The sequence below is a fragment of the Cimex lectularius genome, unplaced genomic scaffold (assembly GCF_000648675.2).
Source record: "Cimex lectularius strain Harlan isolate CLEC.00 unplaced genomic scaffold, Clec_2.1 scaffold131, whole genome shotgun sequence".
In the NCBI taxonomy this organism is placed as follows: domain Eukaryota; kingdom Metazoa; phylum Arthropoda; class Insecta; order Hemiptera; family Cimicidae; genus Cimex; species Cimex lectularius.
In genome coordinates this window covers 451,339-470,478 of record NW_019392685.1, presented here as the reverse complement: position 1 = coordinate 470,478, position 19,140 = coordinate 451,339, and the positions used below count along the sequence as shown (strand labels likewise).

The 19,140-nt window shown below is 35.7% G+C and overlaps 2 protein-coding genes across 6 annotated transcripts in view; one reads left to right on the top strand and one right to left on the bottom strand.

Moving 5' to 3' along the window:
* LOC106663152 (cyclin-dependent kinase 14) overlaps positions 1 to 19,140 on the bottom strand; it is a 134,311-nt gene that overhangs the window by 41,510 nt on the left and 73,661 nt on the right. The gene's annotated exons all lie outside the window — the stretch shown is intronic.
* On the top strand, positions 6,189 to 10,286 carry LOC106663153 (kallikrein-4-like). Its single transcript, XM_014387758.2, has 4 exons — positions 6,189 to 7,041; positions 7,099 to 7,239; positions 8,386 to 8,582; positions 8,649 to 10,286. Exons 1-4 carry the CDS (start codon positions 6,841 to 6,843, stop codon positions 8,992 to 8,994), a joined length of 885 nt encoding a protein of 294 aa, XP_014243244.1. The 5' UTR covers positions 6,189 to 6,840; the 3' UTR covers positions 8,995 to 10,286.

Here is a 19,140-nt window from a genome sequence, read left to right as displayed (position 1 = left end):
AAAATAATGATTAGTTATATTATATGTTTTGTGTATTATATGTATGTTATTGATATTCGATTTGATTAATGATATTAGCGTAGTTGCGACTGAGTTTACATGTGTCTGTTCTGTAATTGATGCTGTGTTTATCTCTGTTGATGTAAATCATTTCTAAAAAGTTACGTTTATGTTTGTTTTGTTCTGTGTGTAATATTTTTGGATTGTTGAAATCGAAATTGTGTTGTTCAAAATGGTGGGTACCCAATGCTATAGTAGAATTTTGTTTGGGTTTTTCGCAATCATAGATATATCACCATAAATCGTAGATATGTTTTAACCTCTTACCCACATATCGGGATGTAATTCTGATGTAAGTTGCCGGAAAATTTGTACAACTGATTTTGTAAATTACATCAGACTTATTAGTTACTAATAGAAATGATAAATGATGGAGTGAGTGTGGTGTTCAATCCTTTTTAAAAAGATAGTTCCTACTCACAGTAAGTTGTTTTGCAACGATCAGGATTTCGAGCCTTTTAGCTCATCATCAGTTTGAAGGACTTCTACAACCACGTCTCTCGACATGAATTGCCAAAGTGAACCCGCTGATACCTCCGCCAACGCGACGTTCCAATTAGCAGCTGATTTTTTTAATGGGGCTCAATTTGAACGTGCGAAACGCGGAAATTATAACACAAATAAATATTATAATAGTAAATACTTAATATTATTAAATTACTATAAAAATAATAACAATTAAAATAATTAGTTTAATTATTTGGATGTTTGATATTATTTATGTACATATTTAAAATGGGAGGTAGATCAAAATCTGTTATATTATTAATGCATTTATCACCATGTTCAATTTTACATTTTTTAATTTCAAATTTCTCAAACCAATCTAAATTCTTTCCCTTTGTTGAAACTATGTAACACTCTTGTTATTTAGATTTGAATTGAAATTATGTCTTTTTTGTTTTAGATGGTCCTTAAATTCCGAAAATTTGCTCGATTTAGGCAAGTGTTCTTTTACTCTTGTTTTTATTTCTCTACCGCTTTGTCCTATATATTTAATATCACAATCATTACAATTGAGTTGGTAAACCCCGCTTTTTGCCAAGTTGTCTACTTTGTCTTTAGGTTTTGAGAGGATGTTTTTAAGTGAACCCGTATTTCTAAAAGCTATTCTAAAACCTTCTTGTTAAACAATTTTACTAACTTTCTCCGATAATTCACCAATGTATGGCAAACAACGGAAACCTAATGATTCATTTGTGGTGGGGTGGCTGAGTCCTATTGATGATTCGTTTAAAGTTAATTTTTTTATTCTTTTAACTAACAACCTATCAATAAATATTTCTTGATACCCGTTGTTTTTTGCTGAGGTTTTAATAGTTTTTAATCTTTTTTTATAGTTATCAGGTGTTAGCGGAAGTTTTAACATCCGGTCTATGAGCCAAATGAAACCAGCAGCCTTTAGGGACCATGGGTGGGAAGAATTCGATGGTATCATAGTGTCTGTAGTTGTGGGTTTTCTATATACGTCTATTTCTATTATGGACAGTTTTAGGTCTAAAAAGTTCAAACAACCATCTTTGTCAATTTCCAATGTAAAATTTATATTACGGTGTAGAGAATTAATTAGTTGGAGGAATTCTTTGAGAGCCTCTAATGTTCCCGACCATATGCATAAAATATCGTCTACATAGCGTTTCCAGAAATGAACAGATTTAATTAATTTGTTCTTTGATTTGAAAAGATTTTTTTCGAAATTATCCATGAAATAACCATTAGTTACTGGTGTGGGATCTTTAATTTTGGGAAAAAAGTGTGTGAATAGTTTAGATGAATGGCATGGAAATGAATGTTGGTTTGACTGTGTTTGATAGAATTGATGTAGTGTTATTAGTGATAGTAGATGGTGTCAGTGTTGAGTTGTAGTTGTTGATTATGTGTTTAGGGTAGTGATTGTTATGTAGGATATGTTTGTTTTTCTTTAGGCTCTTGTGATGAAAACGTTAATCGTTGAGGGTAATTATTCTGTGCACTAACCTTTGGCCGCGTTTATTCAAAAAACCTTAATACTCATTAACACTCTCAACACGACACACAACAGCAACACATCCACACTGAAAACACACGCTACGAGTGAGTACAAATACTTTGGTTAAATATTCCAATTACTTACTCTTTTTATCTAAGGTTTAAGTTTGAGATGAAAAATTAGTGCCACGAGAGGGATTCGAAACAACGATCGGCTCAGTACGTCGCTACTCTAACTCTTGAGCTATCGTGACTCCGATCCACTCGGACACCACTATCTTAACCTACAACCGTTAGATTTTCACTCTTTTTGCCATACTTTCAAATGTCGTGTAATCAAGATACGATTGTCAGCGACTTATGAAGATGGCCACGACATCTTATATGTATATGTATGACTTAAACAATGTTTATACATCCCAGTCCCTGAAGATGATCTCAGTAAAGGTCGAAACGCTGGCACGATAAAGATAATGTTTTTCCAAGCCTACATCACACCAGACCTCATCTCACTATCTCTAAATATTCAGAGATAATTAAGTTATAATTCAGGTTGATTTAGTTAGTCAGGAGATGTTATCCACAAAGTCACCGAGTTTTAAGGTTAAATACGGACAGGTTATAAGCACTTATAGTATATACGTAAATTTCAACTTGTTCGACTTATGGAACTTAATTTACAGACTTTAAACTAGATGGAATTGTCATTATAGTAAAATATACATGTTTACCTTCCAATGCTAATGGAATTTCTACCCGACAATCATTTGCTTTAATGTAAATCATCCCATCTTAACCTTGTTGACAAATGTTCTGGACTTCAAACTCACACCACCTGAACTTCCTCCAACCTAAATGATATACATATATTAAACTTTTCTCTTTGTCCTGAACTATCGACTTTTTTGCTAGTTTCTTGATATTTTTAAGCCCTATCCTCTAGTCACTTTTTTTTCAATAATAAATAACAAAAATAAAATAATAGGACTTATAAACTTAATAATATGATAAATGTGTTCTGTAAGGCTTATAGTAAGATTTCTTTAAAATAGGTTGTTTTTTACATATCTCGTTCGTACGAGAAGCTAAAAGGATTTGTGTCGATGAAAAAGGCTACAATGGGCCCGCCCGTCCTCGCCATATTTCAGCCCGCTGTCATACCCTGCCCTCAACGATCGACCGTCTTTTTCGCGCAAATTCAGCAATAGACATATTTCGAAGTTAAGCCCGAATGGAAACGGAGCAAAGGTCGTGGAAAACGTCCAATCTGGACGGAGGCATTGCCGATTTAACGGGCGTCCTTTCCTGCTTTTAACCCGCTCAAGTCCCCAGGGCGGGGGCATCGGGTTCCAATAACAGTTCACAGCAAAAGCGGGACTTTCAAATATTCAGAGCAATGTTACGCGGGACGGAATTTCTAATCTGAGTAATCCGACCATCCCACACAGGGGCTCGATTTACATAGGAAGCGTGCACGCAGTCTTCACACGCGCGGTAAATTGAAAAGAAAAAACTGAACAAAATGTGATTCTCTCTTGAAGGTACAAAAGAAATAATACCCACGCTCCAATCAAGCGAAATCTGTGTTGCATTGTCATGCAGATGACGATCCAGAGGTCATCAAGACGTGGTAAAAGTTTTTCCGACCTAATTTTTAACGAAAGCAGAAGAGAAAAAACACGAATTTGCACACTTAATAAAAGCTATCTCAACATCTTGATATAAAATATATAATACACAGGGTGACTGGCGATAAGTTGCGAAAATTTCAGGAGGTGTTTTTACTCACCATATGCAACATAAAACTTCCTATAAACAAACCCTTGTCCAAGTCTAAACTGTAAAGAAGTAGTTTCAGGTTTTGGATTTTTTTAATTTTTCGACTTAGGTCCACTAAATTGCTTATAAACTTCAAATTACTGACTGTAGAAAAATCTGCTTTGTGTCACCTGAAAGAACGTTAAATTTGCTGAAAGGAAACCTATTTACATTGCAAAATTGATGGAAAAAATCTGCACGAAAAATTCAGAAAAAACAAAAATGTTGAAATTTGGAATATTTTTAAAATGTTGGTTGGGTAACTGATAATAACTACAAATTTCTGGAGCTTTGCGAATTCCCTCGAAAGTTCTCCATTCAAGTAGCTTACAGCGATATACCCACCTTTTTGGATTGCGCTTGTGAAAGGCCCAAAAATTTTGCATTCTGTTGAAAAAAACTGGTGTCGATGAAGGGGGGCACGTTCAATTTTTCCAGGACAAGAGATCCGTCTGGCTCTTGAGTTTCGTGTCAGTTCTTTAATCAGTTTGCTTTATGTTATCAGCTGACAACTTCCTCAGGTTGGTGATTTAAATTATGTCAATGTTATGCATTTCATTTACGGTTACTGCAACGGTAATGCTACTGCTGCAAGGGGAGAATACCAAGCTCGTTTTCCACATTGCGCGTTCCAGCAGATCGCACCTTCCGACGACTTCAACAGATCTGGAAACTGGTTCTTTCACTCCAAGAAAGAGGGAAGATCAGTGAAGTGATGTATATGAGGAAATTTTGCATTCTGTTAATCGTGATCCCGAAACCGTCGGGAAGGATTGTACCGTAACCAATTTACGAGGGTGATTGATGTAGATGAAGAAGGAAAAAATCAACTCACTGCTGGTGGACATTTCGTTCCAAACTTTGCACCCTCGTAAAATAGTGAAAGAACCAGTTTCTATCAGCCGCTGATGAAGTCGGAAGGTGCGATCTGTTGGAACGTCTCAATGTGGAAAACGAGCTTGGCAGTCCCCCCTTGCAGCAGTAATTCTGAAGTTCATAAGAAATTTAGTGGACCTAAGTCGAAAAATTAAAAAACACCCAAAACCTGAAATTACTTCTTTACAGTTCAGATTTGGACAGGGGTTTATAGGAAGTTTTTTTGTTGTATATGGTGAGTAGAAACACCTCCTGAAATTTTCGACACTTATCGCCAGTCACCCTGCATACATATGAAAATTGTCGATATTTCGGTTTAGTCTAGGTCATTTAGGTTGATATGTTTTGGGTTGTAGGGATAAATAAGGTTATCAGGTTTGTCATTTAAATTGAAAATGTAATATACCGCTATAATTCAACTTACAAGGTTGCTATCGTAGTAAGATATCTATAATATTTTATTATATATTAATAAATATAACCCCCCCCAAAAAAAAAAATGTATTAACTTTATTTGAAAATATTGTTTTCTTAATTGGTAGGTGTACAGATTTATGGTTTTTAGAACCAACAATACCATTATCACGAATGAAACAATGGTGGATTCTTTAATAGATTCTGAAAGTCAACAAAAAATTTCACCGACATATTTGAGTTAAGAAAAATCAAGCAAAAAGTAAAACTACTAAATAAACGAAAAGTGATACAACCAATGTAAACAATTATGAAACACTATCACTAGCTATAACCCTAATAAAGAGACTGATCAGTTCTACCAACTAGTGGTTGAACTAGGATCACTTGAACGGTGGTCCCTTACGGATGGTGCAACGTTCGCCGCTCCCTTCTCTGAACTTTGTTCAATTTATGAATGACGTTAAAGTAGAGATGAGCATCGTTAAAAAACATCGATGCTCACTATCGATTAAACAGCGGAACCTCACAATCGACTCTACAGTCTACACCTCGATCGTTTTTTGAGTACTCAATGTTCAAACGACAAATTATTTTCATAGGTTTTGACCTCAACAGATTAACTTATGATTTTTCCTTCTCGAAGATGGGATAATAGGTCATCTAAAAAAAAAAAAAAAAACAGTTTTTCTTTCAATCCACAACGTTCGGATTTATTTTAATCCTTCCTCAGATGAGTTAACGCAGTGGTTAAAACAGTGGTCATAAGTCATTAATATTTTGTAACAGTTTATTTTAAAAAAGAGCCAGTGTTGTACATATTTATGTCTTTAGTTAAGTTCGGAGTCTGAAAGACGTAAATTATTAACTCACCTGAGGAAGGATTAAAATAAATCCGAAACGTTGTGGATTGAAAGAAAAACTGATTTTTTTTAGATGACCTATTATCCCACCTTCGAGAAGGAAAAATCATAGGTTATTTTCATAGGTAATTTATGCCTATGAAAATAACTTATGATTTTACTTTCTCGAAGGTGGGATAATAGGTCATCTCAAAAAAACAAACAAAAAAACAATGAGGTCACTGTCATATAAGAAGATATATATTCATAAACTTGAAACGACAGCCCAAACGGTCAAAAACCATCGACCATCGATGCACATCCCATAAACGTTTTAGTGAACACGGTTTTAACCGTGGAGGTGCAACGGGCCCTTAAAAAGCTGAGAAAATATGCATTTCCAAAGTTGACCATTTCCTGGCAAAACCAAGTGGTCGTTTTTTTGGATGGCAGGTGTATTTCCTCAAATGCTGAATTCTGTCTGAAATTTTTTTTCGCTCTTACTCTCGTCGTGCTATCTCTTTCGTACATGCACGCGGTCCTTCACCCGTCACATTTTCGACTCTACACCCTCACGCACAAGACGGGAAATGCCATTTTGTTCGTCATCGATTCACCCCTTATCATCCCCGGTGCTCCCATAGACAGATGACGTCGCTTTCAAGGCTCTCGATCCGTCTTCGAGGATCGACCCGTCCACCGACAAAGGAGGCGGAAGAGATGAAAACCGATTTTCCACCCCCGCGGGACGTGTCGTCAACCTCATAGCCACCGGCACGACGTCGAAATGAAAAAGGGGAAAACAGCCAAGAAAAAAAAATTATAAAGATAAAATGTATCACCTGGTCGTTTATTTTGAAAAATGCGTTGGGCTATTGTCGTCCTTTGTATATCCTCGGTGTCCGCTGTGAAGAGAATTACAGGCTCCGGGCCTTCGGTGGCCGAGAGCGCTTCCTTCACCGCATTCCTCATGGACGAAGACTCAAGATGGTGCACGGGCGGTGTGATCGACCCTTACTGGATCCTCACATCCGCCTACTGCGCCCTGAGGAAGAAACTACTCGTAATTTTCGATTCTGGAAGGAACGCGTCGACGCCTCTGATCCTGAGTTAATTCCAGATCGTGCTCGGGGCCCGTAATATGTCCAACCTACTGCTCGAGATCGGATCCAACGAGTCGTTCATGAGGACGCCCGAATACGTCGTCGTACATCCGAAATATTCGCCTAAATTCGACCAGTACGATATCGCACTCGTCAAGGTACGTCACACGATAAAACCTTTTTTACATAAAACCCAAATCCTCAATTACTCAAAAAATTTACCGGTTATAAAATGACAACCTGACAGATCTAGAAGGGTCAAAAGCTGTATTCCTAAAGCTATATTCTTTTTAAAAAAATGCCATTTACGCTTAAATGGTTCAGGTTTTGCTAGTTTCAACTCAGCAATTAGAAAAAAATGTATTTAAGTTATAAAGGGTATTGTCGTACAGGTGAGAAAATCCAATTAATAAAGGTTCAGGTTATGTGAACATGGACGTCTGTATCTATAGAAAGATTTGTCATTTAGTTTAAAACCGTTATAGCTTTGTAGGTGTAATGATGCAGGTTAGGTAAATTTGGACGTCTGTAATTATAGAAAGAAGATTTGTGAATTAGGTAATAAAATGTTACAGTTTTGTAGGTACGATGATGCAGGTTAGGTAAATTTGGACGTCTGTAATTATAGAAAGAAGATTTGTGAATTAGGTAATAAAATGTTAAGTTTTGTAGGTGCGATGATGCAGGTTACGTAAATTTGGACGTCTGTAATTATAGAAAGAAGATTTGTGAATTAGGTTATAAAATGTTATAGTTTTGTAGGTGCGATCTTCACAGCATTATAACCTATGAATAATGTACTACATTTCAATGTTATAACACTTCTTTAAAACCTGAACTATTCTATTTTTAAAGAAATATTAAGATAACTTTTATACCCTTTCAAGGCCAAAACCTTTATAACATACCTATGTATAACTTATCAAGCCATAACTTATTAATTTTATAACCTACCAACGTTGTAATAGTTGAACGCCAAAACTTACAATTTTTTTAACCTCAAAACGGTATAACAATTAGTAATTTTATAACCTTTTAAGGCTAAAACTTATTGATTTTTATTCTACCAATAACTTTTCAGTTCTCTAATTTGACAAAGTTACAGTATTTTTCATTTTGTAGCCTAACAACGTTATATCCTTCAATGGCGAAACTTATCAATTCCCTAACCTAACAGTTAACCTTTTCAATTTATAACCTAACAACGTTATAACTTTTTATTGTTATAATCTTTTCTTAAAGCACGAATTAAGACAGCTTTTGAAGTACTTTCGCGGATCTTTTTCTGTTTTGTTATTTTCCAGCTGTACCACAAGATAGAGGACAAGAGGGTGCAGCCAGTCCCGTTGGGCAGCAGTTGGCCGTCGGCAAGTAACGAGATGACCGTGTGCCAGGTGGCGGGTTACGGCGGCGACCCAACTCAGTCCATGGATCCTGGGATCCTGCGCTCGGCGTACGTCTACGCGATGCACGGCCCATACGCCTGCCGATGCCTTTCCAAGTGAGCTGTTAGGTTCCGAGGTTAGGTCAAGGCGTTGAACCTGACTCGAGAAAAATCATTTTTTAGGCACGCGAGCCGCCGATCCATCTGTCTCAACGACTCCCGGGTCCAACCGTGCTCTAGCGACTGGGGCCACCTCCTCGTCTGCAACGGGAGCGCATACGGAGTCGTCCATACGTCAGCCTGGCTCCACACCTGCGACCTAACTCAGTTCACAGCCAAGAGGAAGATAAAAGTGGCTTGCGGCCACCCTGATGTCACCACCGTCTACACGTTCATCTGCCCGGTGCTCGGATGGATCAGGAGCCACGTCGGATCCGCTCCGGAGCAGCCAGCCAGCTGTACAGCCACTACCATCTACCCCTTCTTTTATTTTATCGCATCTCTCTTAACAGTGTGGAATGCCGATTAAAATCGCGAAATTTTACATATTTTACAATATAATTATTTATGAATCAAACAACGAAATTTCAAAAATATTCACGTTTCAACGTAGGCCAAGATGTCAATTTTCTAACTCCCAACGTTACAGTCATTCGGTTTTATAACCGTACATAATAACTACGTCCCATCCTTTTACTATCAACAGCCAGCCCACTGTTAAAAACCTCGGTGTTTCCTTTGACGAAAACCTTTCCTCTAAACCACATATTTCCCAAATTTCCCGATGCTGTCAATTTCGCCTGGCTGTTAATTTTACCTTTCACCACTCTTTGTCTCCTCCCTCATTTTTATTTCTTCGGCTACAGCCGTGTCGCTTATGTCGGACTTTCGTAGGAACGAGAAGAGCGTCTGAAATGACGGACGAATTATTTTGTCAGATTTATTTTCCGTAACCCCGAATGTCTAGTCTTACACACTTGTAATCTAATCTTTCCTGGCGTTATCCATTTTTCCCTAGACAGTATTTCCTAGGATCCTTCCTTTACCAGTCCATAAACTCTCGACTACTTCACTACAATTTCAAGCTATTTCAGTTCAAATCCTCTATCCACTCTCACATCCACTAGTTTCCCAATGACCCTATATCTTCTTCGTCATAAAACCTCCACATTTGAGAGGACCTTCCTAGCTCGAGTCAATCTCAGGAATTCTCTTACCTTCCCAAACCGCAAAGCTGCCTCCCTTACCTCTTTTACATCCCGTTTGTACCAACAACTCATCTCCCTCCAAACAAAGACAGCATAGTTCACAATATTATTAAGTGCTTTTGCTACATAAGAAAGCTTGTCACCATCCTTTTCATAACTTTTAAGTTGACAGTTTGTGATTATGTTCGCACAAGACAGATAATGCTTTATTATTAATACTTTTCCTTAAATTCTAATTATTGCTACTATTAGTTCTATTTTTTATTATGTGATTTAGTTTAACTTATTTCACTTTATGTTAACGTCAAACCTTCATTAATTCAAGTGCCGGATTTGTAAAATTGTGTTACCTTCTCGTAATTATCTTAGTTACAAATAAACTTAACGATTGTAACCTAAATCTAAAGATCTTATTTAAAGCAACGACTTAGTTATAAAACTTACGTTATATCGTTTTAAGACCGTAGCCTATCAATTTTCTCAACTAACAACGTAATAAGTCTAAGTCCGTACATTTTTAACTTAACAACGTAATAAACTTTTAAGGCCGAGACGTATAAATTTATCAGGTTTATAAAAAACGGATCAACATTTAAGGCCAAAAAGTATAATTTGCTAACCTAACAATATTATAACCTTTTAATTTGTATAACCGTTCCGGGCAAAATCGACTTGTATTTAACCTGACAACATATAAATTTTCTTATGTAACAATGCCATAATTTATCAGATTTATAAAAACGAATCAACGTTATAACCTTTTCATAACAATAAATATAAATTTGCCAACCTAACAATATTATAATCTTTTAATTTTTATAACCGTTCCGGGCAAAATCGACTTGTATTTAACCTAACAAAGTCCGTAACTTATAAACTTTATAACCTTTCAAGAAAACGAATGAATTTTTTCAACTAACAACGTAATAAATTTTCAAGATCAAGACATATAAATTTTCTTATGTAACAATGCCATAATTTATCAGATTTATAAAAACCAATCAACGTTATAACCTTTTCATAACAATAAGTACAAATTTTTTAACCTAACAATATTATAACTTTTTAATTTTCATAACTGTTTCAGGGGAAATTGAATTATTTTTAACCCAGCAAAGTCCACTACTTATCAACTTTACAACCTTTCAAGGCGAAAACGAACACATTTTTTCGACTAACAACGTAATAAACATTTACGACCAAGGTTTATAAATTTTCTTCTTCTTTCAAAATTCATTCTAACAATGCCATAATTTATCAGGTTTATAAAACCCGATCAAAGGTATAACCTTTTAAGGCCAATAGATGTAAATTTACAAACCTAACAATATTATAACCTTTTAATTTTTTAACCGTTACAGGCGAAATCGAATTATTTGTAACCTAACGAAGTTCGTAACTTACCTACTTTACAACCTTTCAACGCGAAAATGAACAAATTTTTTCAACTGACTACATAATAAACTTTTAAGGCCATACTCTCCCGATTTTCTAATCTATTAACGTTATAATCTTTCCAGGCCATGACAAAGTTATAACCTTTTTAACCTAAATCTAAGATTTTTAAAAACGGTTCGGTTATAACCTTAGAAAGTAATAATGTTATAAATGGACTGTACAATTTTTGACCGGATTCTTAGCTAAAAATTAAAAAAAAATTGTTTTCAATCGTAATTAATTTCAATCAATACATTTTGAATATTACGGCGAAAGTTAAAAATGATTAAATTGAAAAATCTAGGAAATTGGACACCCTCTTTTGAGGTTCTCGCGAACTGATCTACTAATCCTTTGGATTTATTTTATTTATTAGATGGTAATTATGTGAAATAATGTACCTTGCACTTCTCACAGAGATATGAATCGAACCTGTAGTCTAGTTTACTTACCTGAAACAGAAAAATAAAGAAAGATTAATATACAATAAAAAAAGAAAATCCCGTATAACATTACGGCGCTTGGAGAAAAGGAACGGGGGTACGTTTTGGGGGTAAATTTCCATGATATTAGCCCGGCCCGTAGTGGCATAATTCTTGACGTAATACCACTCGGCTTAGAATTTGTTAAGACTATAAACTACATTATTATCGTGGGTTTATGGTAATGTCCTTACCCTTAAAGGCGCTAATTAAAATTGTACCTGGACGCGGTCGAATCTAATTCAAACGGAGAGTTGTTTGTGTGCTGATGTGTTCACAGGAGGCGCAATTCGTTTCGTGTGACAGGGTTAAATGTAACCAGATCCTTTCACGGTTCACTCTCATTCTCTTTCGCTGTCTTTCTTCCCCCTAGCACGCTATATCTTCTAAATAAGATTATCGCGTTTGTACGTGGTTATTTGGAACCTTTTTGCATGAGTGGAATAGATTATGTACACTTCGTTGTACGTTTCTTACAACAACGAACGTACAAACGTACAAACCAGAGAGTATATCGGAGAAAAATATCGATTTAATCATAAATTTATCGATTATATCTACACATACTCTCAAACAAGTAAATCAATATTTTCGACTTATCGTATATATGTTAACTTTTTAGTTTTGTAGATGTGATAATTCAGACTATGTGAATGTGGACGTCTGTAATTGCACAAAGAAGATTTATCATTTAGGTTATAAACGTTATATCGATGTTTTCGATAAGTCAAGTATTAAGTTAAACTCCATTTAATGGGTTCAAATAAACCGAATCTGTTAAATATATCGATATATGAAACATCGATGTACTATCCTAACCTAAAATTTCAACTTACAGACGGTCTGTAATTGCAGAAAGAAGAATTATCAATTAGGTTATAAACGTTATATCGATATTTTCTATAAGTCAAGTAACAAGTTAAACTCCATTTAATGGGTTCAAATAAATCGAATCTGATAAATATATCGATATATCAAACATCGATATATTATCCTAACCTAAAATCTCAACTTCCATCTTAGCAATCAATCGATTAAAACGAACAAATCGAATAAACACTTAAATTTCATCAATACTTTTTTCATCATGATATAGGATTTATTCAAATTAATTATATAAATCGATGTTTTCGATAAGTCAAGTATCAAGTTAAATTCCATTCAATGGACTCAAATAAATCGAATCTGCTAAATATATCGATATATCAAACATCGATACATTTTTCTAACCTAAAATCTCAACTTACATGCTAGAAATCATTTAATTAAAACCAATAAATCGAATAACCACTTAAATTTCATCGATACTTTTTCCCTACTATCATGATATAAGATTTATTCAAATTAATCAATAAGTCTATATTTTCGATAAATCAAATATCAAGTTAAACTCCATTCAATGGGTTCAAATAAATCGAATCTGACAAATATATCGATATATCAAAAATCTATACATTATCCTAACCTAAAATCTCAACTTACATCTTAGCAATCATGCAATTAAAATGAAAAAATGGTATATCCACTTAACTTTGATCGATACTTTTTCCTAACTATCGTGATATAGGATTTATTCAAATTAATCAAATAAATCGATGCTTTCGCTAAGTCGAGTGTACTCTTTCCTTACCTCGAACCATGGCTTACATATATATCGAATTGAAACAAATAAATCGAATCTTTACAACAAATATCGATATTTTCGTTAGTTTCTGTATCGATACTCTATCATGTCCTGAAATATCCAGCTTAAACGTAAAAATTATTTTCCTTATAATCAATAAATCGATTATCTGCTTACATATACTCACATCTTCAGTAAATCTACTATCGATACTGTTTCTTAACGTCTTATGATGGCTAACAAACTATAGTATATTCAATTATAGCAAATAAATCGAAAAACAAGTATCGATATTCCTTCTTCTTTTATTTTCAATGTTGTTGAATTCTTGTGAATATTTATTGTAAGTATTCACTGAACTTAACTGATTTGTTTTGCTTTTTATTGCCAATATTTATTTCCGGACAGTCTATTTTCTAGACAGTGGCTCGACAAAGGAGAAGCAGCACCATATTTTCCAAAACCCTCCACTCATCAAAAAAGGTGGTGGTGATACCTTGGTGGGCTTCGTTTGGGATGATTTACTACACCATCTTAAACCGTGGGGAAATTGAAATAGTGCTCTCAAAATTGAAGCAATGCGCCTGAAATTGGCATTATTGAAGCCATCTTTGGTCAATCGGATAAGGCCAATTCTGTTTCTACCTCCAACTAAAAACACAACTTGAAATCAATAAATTGAATGGCGGAATCGAATTTTATCTCATGCAAACTATCGATATTTTTCGTATATTGATTTTTCACCCCTAACCCGCGATTTCGGATCGCCTTAGTGTGAAATTGCTTTTAATTCCCAATAGATGATTTACGACTGAGGGTTTTTGTCAAGAGTGGGTCAGAAATAACATCACGGGGGAAGATTCTTTCATCCCTTTTTTCTCATCATTTTCCGTGTAATCCCGGCAGATTGGTCCGCGGGCGTCCAATCGGCAAAAGGAAAAATGGATCAACCGGTCAAATCCCCTCGACAGCAATTACCCCCGGTAGGGTGTTTACAAGTGAGAACACAATCCTATTTTAATCGGCCCTTCCAGATATGAAATTGACCCTTTGGCTTTTCTTAAAGGGGCGGCTCTTTTGGTGCCAGCCGGCCTGGAAACCTGGATCTAATGCCGGGACTCCAATTTGGTTAATGGCGTCGGCGACGGGGTCCGCTTTGCCTCACCGAGTCTGTCATTTGTCGTTCCCTGTTAGCTGGCCAATTTTTCGCCATTCTAGACTGAGATCAATTTGAACGTGCGTGCGTGCGTTTGCGAAGACGAAAGGAGCTTGAGAAAAACTTTATACATCGAATGTGAAGTAGTATATATATATATATATATATATATATATATATATATATATATATGTGTGTGTGTGTGTGTGTGTGCGCGTGTGTATATATACCGTACCGACGTTACTTGATATCGATATTTATTATATATCGATTATCCTTTATATTCCTACTTTATGTGAAGAAAAACCGTAATAAGTAAGTATATCGATATGCTAAGCGCAAAATCAATAAATCGAATTTATCCTGAAAATATTGATATGTTCCATTTAATCGGTGAATGAATATATAGATTTGATGAAAAAATATCTATATTTACCATATATCGATTATTAATAACGCATTACTATCGCACATTATAGGCCTAATAACAAGTAAATATATCGATATGCTAGTGGAAAAAAATCGAATTGAATATTATCGCTATCGTTCAATATATTCATGATATATCGATTTTCACTAATTTGAAATCATTATATCTGTTAGAACATGTGGGTATATCGATATGTCCAGGATGGAATATATATATATATATCGAATTAAAAGAATCGAAACGGTCCAATATCGATATATCGATTCCCATTCCTACAGTTAAACGTATCATAACCAGTACGTAATCGATGTTTTAGATTATTAGAACTAAATTGAGTTAAAGTATCGATAAGGCTTGATATCGACACACACGATATATCGGTTATGGATATCTATTATATTATAGTAGATTAAGTAAACCTATTATAACAAGTATGTATTTATGGAAAGCTGAAGTAATTGTAAAGAAATTAATGCATGATATCGATATTTTGATAAATCGATTATCGATACTAACTGTTACTGTATATTATGTAAAGCTTTTATAACGAGTATATTGGCATGCATATAACGAATTGAGGGAAAAGTATTGATACTGCTTCATCCATAAGTTCTATAAGTTAACCTATTGTATCGAGTATGAATATCAAAATCTGCTGGAATGAATATATCGAATATAAGTTGCAAGGAGCAAAATTTCTCGATTTCATATTTACGATATATCGATTATCACTCCTACTATTAAATACGTAAAGCTATCACAGCAAGTTTGTCCAATAAAATCTTTTGAACCTTTATTTTCTGTTGGGCCATTTAAAAACAGCGTCTACGCCCATCATAATCCAACAACCTCAGTTGAAGAACTGCGACAAAGGATAGAAATTGCTTGTCAATCCATCTCTCCTGATTCTGTCGCTCTGAGCACCGGTGAGAGAGATTAAAAAAAATCAATCTTTGCATCTTTCCGAAATGTAGGCAGTTCCCATATGAAGTGTGATTAATAAATAGCGAAACAAATGCCCATTTTTTGACCAATTTAAAATCCCACTGCACCATTGTTTTCAGCGTAAAAAATCCTTTAAAATGATGTGTCAGGATGTATAGGGCCGTATTTGAAATTTTGAAGTTGAACTGGGCTTGAGGTACCATGTATAATTTTTCTACAAAAAAAGGTAAAAATTTGAAACTAGATTAAAAAACATGTATTTTTTTGTTTTATTGATAGCGTCTTTGACTAGGGAAATTCAGCCGAGCCATCTAACAAGGACACAAGATGACCCCACCGCAGTAGACCAAAGCTGAAATTGCCTGTTATTACTCTGATAATTTAATGATTACAATTATAAACAAATCCGTAACTCGGTATTGTTTTATGTCGGATTAATCGTTTCCCTTTGAGAAAGCGAAGCCCTAAAATGGAATTCGATGGAAGGTACCAAGTCGGTGAATGACAGAGGGAGGAAATGAATATGTTGTGCGAGCGGGGGCCGGCTTTTGTAAAGAAGAAGCTTGTATCGACCCCCGAGAGGGGGGCTCCAAATTGACTCCTTCCAGGATTGCAATTAGAGGCTGGAGATCCGTGGTTTTCCAGCATTCCAGGAGGGTCCTGACCATCGACACCCCGGGGGTGGACTTCTTCCCTCGTTTTCTCCTCGGATTTGGTTAAATAACGTTTCCGAGGAGATGAAAATTTAATAAAAGGGCGAGATTGACTCTCCACCCTCCCCGGCCCGAGCTTTGATTAATCGACGGGTGAATGATGACTCTTGTTACAGAGTTGGGACCGATCCGGCTCACTCCTTCCCCCCGGCTGTTTACAATTAACGACTCCTGTCTCCTGTTACGTTAATCTTTTAATTATCCTGTTTTATTACATAATTAATGAACGCCATTTTATACTGTAAAAAAAGGTTTACCCATTGTGATCTATTCGATTCTGCAATATTTTCACCAGTCATTACAAAACAACCTTGAACAAATATTGCCAGAGGGTGAAATTTAAAACGGCAATGGTAAATTGGCCTTTTCCTTTTGTTTACATCTCGGGTTTCCTTCTTTTCAATTTCACCGCCCTTTTGACAGTGAGAAAAGGGGATTTACGGAATGGGCCGAGCAGTGATTTGGACTTGGGCCGGCTAGGCGAGACGAGGCGAGCCCGGGTCGATAACGACGTTTTACCCTGGACGGCTGCCACAGGGCCGGCCGATTCGGGATCGGAGCGAGGCCGAGCGGACCCCGCCCGAGAGAGGCCATCACTGCGCCGCCCGATCCGTCTCGGCACGGTGAAACCCGGAGAAAACAGAATACCGTGTAATCGCTGACAATCCCGAATCCAATCTGGCTATGAGAAAGTCTAAATAATCAGCAGAATGTGCTCAAATATTCAAAATCTAGATTGGCATAAATAAAAAATTCACTAATTTCGTGGTCCGCTTGACCAATTAAATATTACAATTAATTAAGGTTTTTAGTTGAGATGAAAAAAATGGCAAAAGGAGGGAAAACTCATAAGGTGGGGTTGAGATGGGATGTCCGAGTGGATCGAGGTCACGATAGCTCAGGTGGTAGAGCAGCGGTGTAATCTAGCCGAAGGTCGTGGGTTCGAATCCCTCTCGTGCCATTAACATTTTTTCATCTCAACTAAAAACCTTAATTAATTGTAGTAAATAAAAAAGTTTATTCGATAAAAAAAAGTACATTCATACATCTATATAAGAACATTTGGGAAAAAAATTAACTCTTAAGACACGAGGAAAAAGTTAATAAAAACTCTAGTCAATATAAGTCAATAAAAACAGCACTCAGGTTGGGTAAGGATAATGAAATTCCAGTTTTTTTAAACGAAGGAGATTAGGTTAAAGAGGATTGGGTCAATAAAAGTGTAATTAGTCAATTAAGCCTGACCTGGGGGAAGATCAGGAAAATATAAGCCTTTAGAATAAATATTTTAAAAAAAACGATAACAAAAAGGATTTCAGCAAGATAGGACTCGGTCAATAATAGTTAAGACAATCTAACATTTCAAGTTGGCAAAAAAAACAAAAAAAAACTAATAAGTCGGCAAATAAAGTTAAAAGTTTGACAAAAATTGGATAACAAGTCGCTTTAAAAAGTGTTTATTTAGGTCAATAACAGTTTAATCGGACAATTAAGTGAGTAAAGCTGGAAGTGGGATAGGTCATTAAAAGTCTTGAGAAGGAGCAAAGTAACTAAAGCTAGGAGAGGATTAAATTTTTAAAAAAATCTAAGCAGACATCTAAGTAACAAAAGTGGAAGGGAATTAAACTTTTATAAATCAATAAAGTAAGTAATGCTCGGAAAGGATTAGGTCAATAAAAGTCTAAGGAGACAACTAATTAATTAGTACAAGGAAATAGGTCAATAAATGTTTAACCGGACAACTATGGAGCGAAAGCTGAGAGAGGATTAGGTCATTAAAAGTCATAAGGAGCAAAGTAACTAAAGCTAGGATTAAGTAAAAAAAATCTATGTAACAAAACCGGGAGGGAATTGAAGTTTTATAAATTAATAAAGTAAGTAATGCTCAGAAAGGATTAGGACAATAAAAGTCTAAGGAGTAAATCAATTAGCTAGTATCAATTAACTAGACATGGGAAAGGTTAGGTAAATAAATGTTTCACCGGAAAACTGTAGCACAACCAATTCTAATGAGCCTAGCCCTCTGTGGCATAGGAATGCACACTATCAATGAACACCTGAGACAGAAGGATAAAAAGAAAATGAGGGAAAATGGAATTGACTAATTGGGCACAAAAAATCCAAGAACCTCCTAAAAAATTTCGGAAGGAAAGAAGTGACAGAATGTGTAAAACGCTGTGCATCGCAATCCAGAGATGTACTCAATTCAATTTGAATAAAGGGTAAAAAAACAAGAACGTAGCTATCATGTCAGATCGCCAAGCAGCCATCGAAGCATTATGTTCAAACTTAGGTACGCAGAATAAAATTAGGAGAATACTGATTCGACAAATCACTCTTGGGCACCAGCTGGCCAGTGCACATAGGCGATTAATGAAACAACACTGAAACTATTTGAACTCTTATGGACTTCAATCCATTTACAGAGAATAAGCGGAAAAAAATAAATGTACAGAAATGCTTATCAATTGCAAATTTACTGTAAAAACTATCACCTGCGATCAGTAATGGGAGCAGGTGTAAATTCTCTGTCTCATAGCGTTGCTACGGACAGAATATTTTGGGACATGCAACGTAACCGTAGAAGAGATTCAACTGTTGAACCGGGCCTAATAATTAAGTAACTTGATGAACTTGCCGGTGAGCTTTAAGCACAGAACGGGGGATACAATAGCTCTCA